This window comes from Ahaetulla prasina, chromosome 1 (genome assembly GCF_028640845.1).
Source record: "Ahaetulla prasina isolate Xishuangbanna chromosome 1, ASM2864084v1, whole genome shotgun sequence".
Taxonomy (NCBI): domain Eukaryota; kingdom Metazoa; phylum Chordata; class Lepidosauria; order Squamata; family Colubridae; genus Ahaetulla; species Ahaetulla prasina.
This window is the reverse complement of record NC_080539.1, coordinates 47,656,202-47,669,372: the sequence shown is the minus strand read 5'-3', so window position 1 is coordinate 47,669,372 and position 13,171 is coordinate 47,656,202. Positions and strand designations below refer to the sequence as shown.

Below are 13,171 nucleotides of genomic sequence, written 5' to 3'. Positions count from 1 at the left end.
GTACACCTGCCATCAAGGAAATTAGCATTGTTTATGTACAGAAACGATGACTTTTTTCATTCAAGAAAGACTTAGGTATTACCAATGTCAATTTATATTAGTGATTTTCAAAGTTGGCATCTTCAAATTGTGTGAACTTCAACTCCCAGAATAGAGTCTGTATATTTCAACTCCCATGGTAGCTGGGGAATTCTGGAAGTTGAAGTCCAGACATTTTAAAAGTTGCCTGTTTTGAAAAACACTGGGTTTATATATAGAAAGTCTAATGTCCAGAAAAAGTATCTTCATTCTCTACTTTTACAAGCAGTAAGGCAGCTTTGGTATAATCTTTAAAATGGTATATGAATGATTCCTGTTCTGTATGATTCAGCCCAAACAGGCTTTATGCATCATCCTTCCTTTTTTTCGGCTGAGCCACCAAGTATTTTTGGGTGGCTGTGCTCTTGCCTGAAGGGGGAAAGTGTGCCACCCTATCCTTACTTGCCTGGAATCTGTGAAAGGAGCAAGCTGGTAGTGTTGGTATGTATTAAGTTAACAATCTAGAGAAGTGATTTGATTCATAAGAAATGAAAAAAAAGTTTTCAGCTGCAAACCACCTAGAATTTTCTGAATACGAGAAAAAGATAGATTGAAGCAATGGAGGAAGACTGACTGAATTCACAGAGAACTGATTTGTTAGGAACGAATTACTCAACAAACAATTGCTGTTATGCGGTAGTTCTGCTTCAAATAATGGAGAAAATATATTTGTTTGTATAAACTACTCAGTTATGTCTGACTACAGCTACTCAGCATGTGATTCCAGATGATATGTTTATGGACAGAATTATTGTGATAACAGTGAACTGTTGGAGGTCTTTTTTTAAAAAAAAATATACAGGTAGGTAGGTGCCACTTATATTATTTTGTTTCTGCCAGAAAATACCTTGGATATTACTTAATATAGAAAAGGACATATTCTTCCTCCCTCCCCTATTTAACTCTGAGGATGCTTTCCAAACAAAAATTTATTACAGTTGAACAGATTCATAATGCCCTTTTGAATAGTTTTTTATATTCTCTGAGTGAGAAATACATACTGGAATTTGGAATTTCAATATTTATTTTACTTATTTATTAAATTTTGATGTCTAATATAGAAATGCATCTGTTTTCCTTAACAAAAAAAAAACACAAAAAAATTGTAAGTATATTTATTTGAAATAAGATTTTGAGCAGTAACATTACATCAGGTGGGCTGAAGCCAAAATTCTGGAAGCATAATTTAGGTATTAGCATGGATACCCTTCCTAAATTATAGCACTATTATGCGAGCTGTGAAATTGATGCCATGGCAACAGGATACGACTCTCCAACAGTGTCTCCTGCCTATGGCAACGTTCGTTTTACATGCAGATTTCAAATACCCTTGGCACTATCAGATGAAATGATCTGAAGGTATAGAATCAGACTCTAAGGCCTTGAATAGTTACTGCTTGTACAATAAATAATATTGGTTTTAATAAGTTAATAGTCTGAATCTAAAGAATGCTGCTTTATATCTTCATGTAAATTTGCCAGTGAGTCTGGCTTACTTGGCCTTGAATATGGAAGTGCATTCTAATATAATTCTAATGATTGTAATGCTGTACAATCAGGCCAGAAATGCACTAACAAGGGAGATAAGAGCAGCAAAAAGAAGCTACTCTGAAAAGCTAAAGAATCAGTTTTCAGCAAATGAACCAGCAAACATGTGGAAAACTCTTAAAAATATCACCGGCTATGGCAAACCTCCTTCCCAGGCTGAAGGTAATCAACAACTGGCAGATGACCTGAATGAGTTTTACTGCAGGTTTGAAAGGAAACTACAGCCACCTATCTCCACAACCCCCATCTCAGACACACCAACAACAGCCAAGCCTCCTACAACTGACCCCATTTCATTGGGTTCACAACCCCTAGTGATCACAGAAAAGGAAGTGCAGGACCTATTTCACAGACAAAAGCCAGGAAAAGCTCCAGGCCCAGACAAGATAACTCCTTCTTGCTTAAAAGTCTGTGCTGACCAATTGGCTCCCATCTTCACCCATATTTTCAATAAATCACTAGAGATGTGTTATGTTCCTTCTTGCTTCAAACGCTCTACCATCATCCCAGTGCCGAAGAAGCCCACCATCAAGGAACTGAATGACTACAGACCAGTTGCTTTAACATCTGTAGTCATGAAAACCTTTGAAAGGCTAGTGCTTTCCTACCTGAAAACCATCACGGATCCGCTGTTAGACCCCTTGCAATTTGCATACCGAGCAAATAGATCAACAGATGATGCTGTTAATATGGCTCTGCACTACATCCTACAACATCTTGAGTCTCCAAAGACCTATGCAAGGGTCCTTTTTGTAGACTTTAGTTCAGCATTCAATACCATCATTCCAGACATTCTTCTAACTAAGCTAAACCAGCTACAGGTACCGGAACAGACTTGTAAGTGGATCACAAGCTTCCTAACAAACAGGAAGCAGCAGGTGAAGCTAAGCAAGATCACATCAAATACCTGTACAATTAGCACAGGGGCCCCCCAAGGCTGTGTGCTCTCCCCACTTCTCTCTGTATACCAATGACTGCATCTCCAATGATCCATCAGTTAAGCTACTGAAGTTCGCAGATGACACAACAGTGATTGGTCTCATTCGAGACAATGACGAATCCGCATATAGACGAGAGGTCAAACGACTAGCCTTGTGGTGCAACCAAAACAATCTGGAACTGAACACACTCAAAACCGTAGAAATGGTGGTAGACTTTAGGAAAAACCCTTCCATACTTCCACCTCTCACAATACTTGACAACACAGTATCAACAGTAGAAACCTTCAAATTTCTGGGTTCTATCATATCGCAAGATCTCAAATGGACAGCTACCATCAAAAACATCATTAAAAAAGGACAACAAAGAATGTTCTTTCTGCGCCAACTCAGTAAGCTCAAACTGCCCAAGGAGCTGCTGATCCAATTCTACAGAGGAATTATTGAGTCTGTCATTTGCACCTCTATAACTGTCTGGTTCGGTTCTGCAACCCAACAAGAAAAACACAGACTTCAGAGGATAATTAGAACTGCAGAAAAAATAATTGCTACCAACCTGCCTTCCATTGAGGACCTGTATACTGCACGAATCAAGAAGAGGGCCGTGAAAATATTTGCAGATCCCTCGCATCCTGGACATAAACTGTTTCAACTCCTACCCTCAAAACGACGCTATAGAGCACTGCACACCAGAACAACTAGACACAAGAACAGTTTTTTCCCGAAGGCCATCACTCTGCTAAACAAATAATTCCCTCAACACTGTCAGACTATTTACTGAATCTGCACTACTATTAATCGTTTCATAGTTCCCATCACCAATCTCTTTCCACTTATGACTGTATGACTATAACTTGTTGCTGGCAATCCTTATGATTTATATTGATATATTGATCATCAATTGTGTTGTAAATGTTGTACCTTGATGAACGTATCTTTTCTTTTATGTACACTGAGAGCATATGCACCAAGACAAATTCCTTGTGTGTCCAATCACACTTGGCCAATAAAAAAATTCTATTCTATTCTAAATTTGCCAGTGAGCCTGGCTTATTTGGCCTTGAATATGGAAGTGCATTCTCATGTATATTTAGTAAAGATTTCCAGATTATTTAAGGCCAAATATTGGCTCATATCTTTTCCTGCTAAGATGAATTTGTTGACTCTTATGTAAGCAGACTCTAATGCAGCATTACTTTCTCCTGAGCAGAGTGTTGTACTGTATATACTTGGTGATGAAAGTGCTGTTTCAAATGAAGCCTCCAACTACTTATCCAGGATAACATCAGGTAATACAAATTTAGAGTTATGCAGATTCTGAAATTGATGTTTTTGCCTATTACTTGTTGCATCACCCCTGCTATAAAAAGACAGGAGTGCTTGCATTTGCATTGCTTCTTTTCTCTTTTAGGACAGCGAAAGCAGCAGATGGAACAGGAAGAATCTAGGTATGTTATTTGGTGGAGGAGAGAGTGTTGTCATTTGGAATCTGTTCTCATTTGTTAGCTCTCATGAATAACATAAGAATGTAGCTCTAAGGATCTTTAAGGGACTCCCTTGTGTTTTTTGCACCTCTCCAGTTTCTTCTTTCGCTATTTAAGTATGCTGTACTTCTTTTTCCTGCAAGGCTACAAAATGAAGGAGTTAGGGTGATCTTGCCCTTATTCTTCTAACAATAGCAATACCACTTAGACTTATATACCGGTTTACAGTGCTTTACAGTCCTCTCTGAGTGGTTTACAGAGTCAGCATATTGCCCCCAACAATTTGGGTCGTCATCTTACCCATCTCGGAAGGATGGAAGGCTGAGTCAACTTTGAGCCTGGTGAGATTAGACTGCCAAATTGCAGGCAGCTGGCAGTCAGCAGAAGTAGCCTGCAGTACTGCACTCTAACCACTGCGCCACCATGGCTCTAGATTGGCTTGCAGGACTCCATTCCTGTGGGTTTCCCCCTTCCTTTTCAGACAATATTTAATTAAAAGTGTTGGGACTCAGGTTTCTGGAAATTGTGTATTCCTGCCCTTCTTATCAGCTATTACATAACACTAGCAAAGCTAGAAGAAATTTGCCTTTTCCTCTCTTCAGCAGCCCAGATTTCATAGTTATAAATGTCTGTGGAGATTCATAGTTGTAAGTGCTTGGAAATTTTGTACCTTGATGAACGTATCTTTTCTTTTATGTACACTGAGAGCATATGCACCAAGACAAATTCCTTGTGTGTCCAATCACACTTGGCCAATAAAAAAATTCTATTCTATTCTAAATTTGCCAGTGAGCCTGGCTTATTTGGCCTTGAATATGGAAGTGCATTCTCATGTATATTTAGTAAAGATTTCCAGATTATTTAAGGCCAAATATTGGCTCATATCTTTTCCTGCTAAGATGAATTTGTTGACTCTTATGTAAGCAGACTCTAATGCAGCATTACTTTCTCCTGAGCAGAGTGTTGTACTGTATATACTTGGTGATGAAAGTGCTGTTTCAAATGAAGCCTCCAACTACTTATCCAGGATAACATCAGGTAATACAAATTTAGAGTTATGCAGATTCTGAAATTGATGTTTTTGCCTATTACTTGTTGCATCACCCCTGCTATAAAAAGACAGGAGTGCTTGCATTTGCATTGCTTCTTTTCTCTTTTAGGACAGCGAAAGCAGCAGATGGAACAGGAAGAATCTAGGTATGTTATTTGGTGGAGGAGAGAGTGTTGTCATTTGGAATCTGTTCTCATTTGTTAGCTCTCATGAATAACATAAGAATGTAGCTCTAAGGATCTTTAAGGGACTCCCTTGTGTTTTTTGCACCTCTCCAGTTTCTTCTTTCGCTATTTAAGTATGCTGTACTTCTTTTTCCTGCAAGGCTACAAAATGAAGGAGTTAGGGTGATCTTGCCCTTATTCTTCTAACAATAGCAATACCACTTAGACTTATATACCGGTTTACAGTGCTTTACAGTCCTCTCTGAGTGGTTTACAGAGTCAGCATATTGCCCCCAACAATTTGGGTCGTCATCTTACCCATCTCGGAAGGATGGAAGGCTGAGTCAACTTTGAGCCTGGTGAGATTAGACTGCCAAATTGCAGGCAGCTGGCAGTCAGCAGAAGTAGCCTGCAGTACTGCACTCTAACCACTGCGCCACCATGGCTCTAGATTGGCTTGCAGGACTCCATTCCTGTGGATTTCCCCCTTCCTTTTCAGACAATATTTAATTAAAAGTGTTGGGACTCAGGTTTCTGGAAATTGTGTATTCCTGCCCTTCTTATCAGCTATTACATAACACTAGCAAAGCTAGAAGAAATTTGCCTTTTCCTCTCTTCAGCAGCCCAGATTTCATAGTTATAAATGTCTGTGGAGATTCATAGTTGTAAGTGCTTGGAAATTTTTGTAAACATTTTCTCTTCAAACATCCTGACTTGCCTTTCCCTTATTGCCCATTTGTAAATTTCTGGGTATTTTATTTATTTTAGAAATGTTGTTTTATGACTCCCATAATACCTGGCAAGCATACAGTAGAAGTAGGAAATTGAGGTCCTTTTGAAGGGACAATATGTTGGGAGAGACTGCAGCAGATATATCTTTGGGTGTCAAAAGGATCAGTAAGTTATATTTATTTCCTTGTTAGCAGATGCAGTGTGAGGAACAGTCCATCTGCTTCCAGTCTTGCAGAAAAACTCGTTGTCTGGATGGCAAATGAAGGTAAGGAGATCTTCTTTTTTTTTTTTTTCCAGAGGGTAGGGAGTTTTTACATCAAACCAAAGTCATTTGAATAGATTTGACATGCAGTATTAGACTTCCTAAATATATTTGGAGACTGGAAACTTCATTTTTAAGTGGGTAATATATGACGCTAGAAACAGGCAATAAATTTAGTGAACCAGTGGCAGTTTGAATGGCAGACTGCTGCTTGAAAAATATCCCATTGTTGTCATAGGCCAAAACAGATTTTATAGTTTAGTTATTGCAATTTGGTACAGGACAATAGTGGGATAAAAGAAATACACATATCCAGCTTAAGAATAGTCTTTGAGTTCTGTTCTGTGGGAATTTTTCTCTCTTTGTTCCTGGGGCTTTGAATGGACTTATAGAATATTCTGCAAATATGGACTTCTAGAATGTGAAATGATTCTCATTCTCTCTCTAAAAAGGATTCACTTTAAGAGACCTGGAGTCTTTGCCTTTTGGAGTTGCTCTTCCTATCAGAGACGCAATCTATCACTGTCGACAGCAGCCTGCCTCTGATTGGCCAGAAGCAGTCTGCCTTCTGATCGGCCGTCAAGATCTTTCCAAACAGGCTCGTGAGGGAAACCTTCCAAAATGTAAAGCAGTAAGTAATTGAATTTCAAAAAAAGCAAAACTGAGAAAACCATTTTCAAGTATTGCTTTCTATAATTGGATGTAGTTAGATGTAGATTAGTGGGGGTTTTGCCATTTAAATAAAAGTTGCATTTTCCCACAAAGAAGGTCAAACGAATATTTGAATGTGCATCCTTGTAGTCAAAGTGCATATCTGTAGAGAGTAAGATGACCTTGATGGAGTAATGCAGGAGCTATTACCTAGTCAAAAAGGGCTGTAGCTATTTTTTTAAGTTGAGAACAATATTAGGAAGCAACTGACAGATGTCTCCCTAATTCACTGAACAATAAGAATGAGGAAGTACATCACAATCAGATTTGCAAGTTTTTATTATAATAGCTCATCTCAGTAAAAGTAGATGTAAGCTTTTTTGTAGAATTGATTTCTTGGTCAGGTCCATCTAATGGGGATGGCATGATCTTTTTTTTCCCCCACAGTCTGACCCGCAAATGTTGTCATCCGATTTGCCTGCCACCGTGGAGTCAGAGGAGGAAGATGATGGACTGAATGATATGAACCAGGAAGTGATGTCACTGATATGGAGCGAAGACCTGAGAGTGCAAGAGTTGCGCAGGCTTCTACAAAGTGCCCATCCAGTTCGTGTCAATGTAGTTCAGATGCCAGAAGTCAGTGACCATGAATATATTGAAGAAAAAGAAAATCGGTATTTTTTATTTTTTTTTGCCTCTTAAAGTTTCTATACTTTATACAAAGTACAAAGAATTCTACTTTGTTGCATTGCAGAACATTATACTGGGGAAGTACTAGTTCTTATATACTTTTGCTGGAGTAAATTACCATCCTATCCAAGACCTCCACTATGGAAGTTACAACCTTTGCAGTGTTAAGTAAGTCTTCCCTCCCCCTTGGCTGATTAGACAATAGAGGCTGCTGATTGGCAGAAAATAGACTTCTGTTTTGCAGCTGCCATTAATAGAATCCAAGCAATCTGATCCTCTCAGTCACTGACTGGCAATTAACATTTTCTCCCTGCTGCCAAAACAGAAACAGTGACATGAGAGCAGAATAATAGGGCTACCCTTAGAAACTCAGGTTCTCTGGGTTTTTTTTAATGACTTATATCCTTGCAGGGAATTGGAAAATGGGAAGAAAGAGATGAATGGTGGCTGAACCATTTCCACTACTACTCATAATAGCACCATCCACAGTTGGTTCACTCTTACTGGCTTTTGCATATGGTGGTGGGGGACATACTGAGGAATAGAAGACAGAAGGAGACGGAACAGATAGCTTCCCAAGTCCTAAGAGGACTGAAAATGGGTGCTTCTCCCCGTATTGATGTACTGCTACCTGTGTATGGGATAAATCTTTATCCCAGGGATATCCCAGCCCCATTTTGTCTACTAGATCATGTCAACCACTGCCAGAGTTTGTCTGAGGAAGGAAATGTGGTCACAACACCTTTTAAGGTCTGAAGATAAAGAGTACAATGAAGTGACATTAGCAGTGTTCACACAGCACAATGAATCCCAAATTAACCTGTTTAGGCCTAGCATGTTGTGTGAATCTGGTATAACGTAACAGAGCATAATATAAACATTATGCTAAATACAGTAGATTAAAACTGTACTAGCTTTGTTGTCATTTGATGTTTTTAAAATATTTGACAAAGTAAAAAAACAATTCTTTTTTTAAAATTGGTTTTGAAAATGGGATTTTGAAATAAGTCTCCCTTCATAATTAATCAGTGGTAGTCAGTACTAAAAGCAGCAGTTGGTATCAGTGAATAGAATCTGGAATATTTTCGGATATATAGAGGTAACCAACAAAAATGGCACTGAGCTTTTAGCAAATATTTGGAGAGTTATTCAAGGCCTTAATGTAAAAATGAAACATGAAATTAGTATTTCCAGACTATATGTTTATTTTTTCATGAATCTTAATAGTTATGCACCTCAGTTACAATTTGAATTAAACCAATAACCTGATTTTCATTATGCTTGACGGAGTCAGAACATCTTGTGGGCATTGAATTTCATCAGTGTAGCTTTACATAGATCATGCTCCATTTGCAGGAGAGAAGAGAAAGGAGGTGATTCACTCAGCTGGACTTGTGGCCCAAGTAAAACTTGAGGGGAGATGGTTATGGAGAAGCAATTGAAGCAGTATTTAAAGATTTTGAATAGTAGTTGTTATAGGAAGCTTATAGAATTGTATTGAGCTGCTAAAATAGCATGAGAAGCCACTTTCTGCTATGAGAGCATTGATCATGCAGAAAAGACCCATGGAATGGACACCTTCAGCTAGAGTCAGACTTTTGTGAAGTATTAGAGGACAGACTTAGCACTGTGACAATCTTCATCTTACTCAGGGAGAAGTTTGTCTTCAGTTTTACTTGTTACAGTTTGTGCGGTACACTTTAGCCTTGTACATTTATTTGTCACTTGATGAGTGCTATACCAAATGCTGAAATTATTTATTTATTTATTTATGTTATATTTATTTATCATTCATTCATTCATTCGTTCGTTCGTTCATTCAGCCACCCATATTATGTTGAATTTTTGGTGGCTCTTTTTTATTAGGATGTTTTCACTGCCGAAGTGCTCATACAACTTTAAGCATCATTTTTGAGGAAATTAAATCATTCTGTAATGGAGAGCTCTGAGCACGAAAATGGCTATTAAACATATATACATTTCTTGCACATATGACAGGTGGGGGTACAACTTCTTCCCTACTTCAAGAGGCACCATCTTAATATAGTCACTGATAAATAGGAAGAGAGGTGATTATGTACACATCCATTTTAAAGATTCTTTTCAATAAATCTGATTAATGAAACTGTGAGAATGAAATTCTCAGAGTCCCATTAAGAATCTTATGTGAGCAACTGGGAGAAGTATCTTAGCTATTTAGATTTAGATTTAAAGTCTTTCTCTTAAGTGACTGATGCAATTGTAAAGCAATCTATTATAGGCCATTTCTTACTGTTTTTACAGTTGTACTATATTTTCTTTTTATTCATTCATTTTAATTGAATTTCATTTAAGAAATATATATGTTGCTTCTCCCATTTATAAGACAACTTGCCCAAAGCAGCTCACAAAATAGGCATCTTTAAATGGAAGAACTTTGGTCCATATATAAGTTGTGTAACATATTTATTGAGAGCCAGTTTGGTATAAATGATTAAGGTACCTGGATAGAAACTATGACTAGCCACAGTCCTGCCCTGGGCATGAAGCCACCTGAGTGACCTTGGGCAGTTACTCTCTCACACCCCAGGAAGCAAGCGATGACTAACTACTTCTGAAATTCCCTTGCCAAGAAAACTGCAGGGACTCATCAAAGAAGTTGCTAGGAGTCAAAACTAACTTAAGAGCACACCCTCTCTCCCCCACCCCTACACCATATTAATATCAGTAGTTGGCTGTTAAAACATTTCCATTTATTTTAAATATTGTTGCTTACACCCTCTCTTCTGTTACAGGCTTCTGCAGTTGTGTCAAAGAACTATGGCTCTCCCTTTGGGAAGGGGGATGTTTACTTTGTTTTCTTATCACCCAGTTCCAACGGAGCCGTTGCCTATTCCCAAATTGAACCTGACAGGTATATTCAGCAGAATGATGCATGCTTTGATGTGTACTTGGGTGAAGACGTGAAATTACTTATGCTAAAATTGTGTTTATTATCGACAGTATTTTACCATCCTAGCTGGGGAATGATGATAATTGTAGTGTGATCCCTAAAGGTTCTAAAGATAAAGGTTCCCCTTGCACATACGTGCTAGTCGCTCCTGATTCTAGTGGGCAGTGCTCATATCTGTTTCAAAGCCAAAGAGCCAGCGCTGTCCAAAGATGTCTCCGTGGTCATGTGGCCGGCGTGACTAAATGCCAAAGGCACACGGAATGCTGTTACCTTCCCACTAAAGGTGGTCTCTATTTTTCGACTTGCATTTTTTATGTACTTTTGAACTAGGTTGTCAGAAGCTGGGACATGTAACGGGAACTCACCCTGTTACGCGACACTAGGGATTTGAACCGCTGAACTGCCAACCTTTTGATCGACAAGCTCAGCATCTTAGCCACTGAGCCACCACGTCCCCTTTCCTATTAAAGGACACCCCAAATTCCAGCTTTACCTACTTGGTACCTACCTACCTACTTCCAATCTGCCTCCACCTCCAACCTGCCACCTCTATCTACCTACCTACAGCTTGCCTCCACCTCCAGCCCTATATTTAGTGCAGCCACTGATTATCACAAATTTGTCCATCCAAAGCCTTCAATACATTCGTGGAAAGGGGCATTTAGGAACCAGGATCTTTAGATGTTAAACCAGGGGTAGTCAACATTTTTATACCTACTGCCCACTTTTGTATCTCTGTTAGTAGTAAAATTTTCTAACTGCCCACTGGTTCCACAGTAATGCGCCATCGTCGTCTGTGCATGCCTCTCGCGCATCGTGGATTGGGTTTGGGGAGGAGGTGCCGGCTACCAGCTCTGCTGGGTGGTGTGGGGGGAGATGCGCAAGCTATTCTGGGACGAGGCTCTTTTGTTTGTGGTTGCACTATAGTGCCATTTAGTTTCACTTACGTAACGTGAACTAAACTTATTGCAGGTGATACAAATACCGTATATACTCGAGTATAAGCCGAGTTTTTCAGCACATTTTTTGTGCTGAAAAACGTCCTAAACTTATACTGGTCTATCTGACTTATACTCAGTTTTTTTTTTAAAGCCCCTCGGCTTATACTCGAGTATATACGGCTTATACTCGAGTTTTTTTTTTTCTTTTTTTCACATTTTACCGGACGGAAGCCCTGCCGGTGCAGTGAGAGGGCGGGGCGGGGGAGCCGCCAGCCTTCTCAGCTGGGGGGGGGAGGGTTTCCCCAACCGGTAGGTGCCTCATTTCCCACCCTCGGCTTATACTCGAGTCCCCAGTTTACCCCAGTTTTTGGGGTAAAATTGGGGACCTCGGCTTATACTCGGATCGGCTTATATTCGAGTATATACGGTAGTATATTTTCAGAAATTTAAATTGTCACAGGGAATTTTATGAAAACCTAATGAAAATGTTTTAAATAATGCTATAATTTTTTTAAAAAAAGTCAATTAAATTAAAAAAAAGGAAAGTGCTTCAGTATCAGACAAAACCCCTACCGCCCACCATGAAAGCTGGAATGCCCACTAGTGGGCGGTAGGGACCAGGTTGACTACCACTGTGTTAAACTGATGAATGCACTGTGAGGGAGTGAGCCAGCCAAGACAGCTACTGCAACCACCACATCAATTGCTACAACAATTTTGTTTATGCATCCACTTGTTTTTGGGACCTGAGAGGTGTTACAGAATTGGGAAGAATCATATCCTATAGAATTGGGAGATTCTCCCATGTAGATCCACACTGTATCTTGTGATGCATGGAGGATGTACTCCTTATGCTGCCTCTTCCTGAATTGTACATGTATAGAATGGCGTAAAAAAAACCTGTCTCCAAACCTGTTCTGCTATTCAGAGTTAATCTAACATTCCTTCATTTTCCTACCTTGCACTTACAATACTCCTTTTTTCAAACAGTCCCAAATGATTTCCCTTTTTATTTCTCCTTTGTACTAAATCATTTCTTTGTTTTGGAGTGCATTTTTTGAAGCACCAAAGTTCCTTGTGTTCCACAGAATTTCTCAAAGTAATTTGTAAAGGGCTGTTATCAGGGCTTTGGAAGTCGTATTGCACTCAAAAAACAGAATAAGAAAACTTGTCATTCTTGTTGTTTTAACACTTCATTTTTTTTTTTATCATCCTATGTAGGCCGGGCTCCCCCTAGGAATACCACAGTGGATCTCAACAGTGGGAACATCGATGTGCCTCCTAATATGGCTTGCTGGGCAAACTTTCACAATGGTGTGGCTGCCGGGTTGAAGATTGCTCCGGCTTCCCAAATAGACTCTGCGTGGATTGTCTACAACAAGCCCAAAAACGCTGAACTTGCCAATGAATATGCGGGCTTTCTCATGGCTCTGGGTTTGAATGGCCATCTCACAAAGCTTGCAACACTTAATATCCATGACTACTTAACAAAGGTGAGGCCATAATTGAAAAGTAAGAGGTAGACAATGTTTGAGAGGGACGCGGTGGCTCAGTGGCTAAGATGCTGAGGTTGTCGATTGAAAAATCAGCAGTTCAGCGGTTCGAATCCCTAGTGCCATGTAACGGGGTGAGCTCCCATTACTTGTCCCAGCTTCTGCCAACCTAGTAATTCGAAAGCACGTAAAAATTGCAAGTAGAAA

General features: G+C 39.4%; 1 protein-coding gene across 1 annotated transcript in view; it reads left to right on the top strand.

Moving 5' to 3' along the window:
- ANAPC1 (anaphase promoting complex subunit 1) overlaps positions 1-13,171 on the top strand; it is a 67,021-nt gene that overhangs the window by 23,910 nt on the left and 29,940 nt on the right. Inside the window, exons 21-28 of the mRNA XM_058165095.1 lie at positions 371-519; positions 3,775-3,853; positions 3,976-4,012; positions 6,190-6,260; positions 6,710-6,888; positions 7,356-7,582; positions 10,373-10,491; positions 12,693-12,964. Of these exons, the coding sequence (XP_058021078.1) occupies positions 371-519; positions 3,775-3,853; positions 3,976-4,012; positions 6,190-6,260; positions 6,710-6,888; positions 7,356-7,582; positions 10,373-10,491; positions 12,693-12,964 (1,133 nt within the window). The remainder of the gene's footprint in view (positions 1-370; positions 520-3,774; positions 3,854-3,975; positions 4,013-6,189; positions 6,261-6,709; positions 6,889-7,355; positions 7,583-10,372; positions 10,492-12,692; positions 12,965-13,171) is intronic.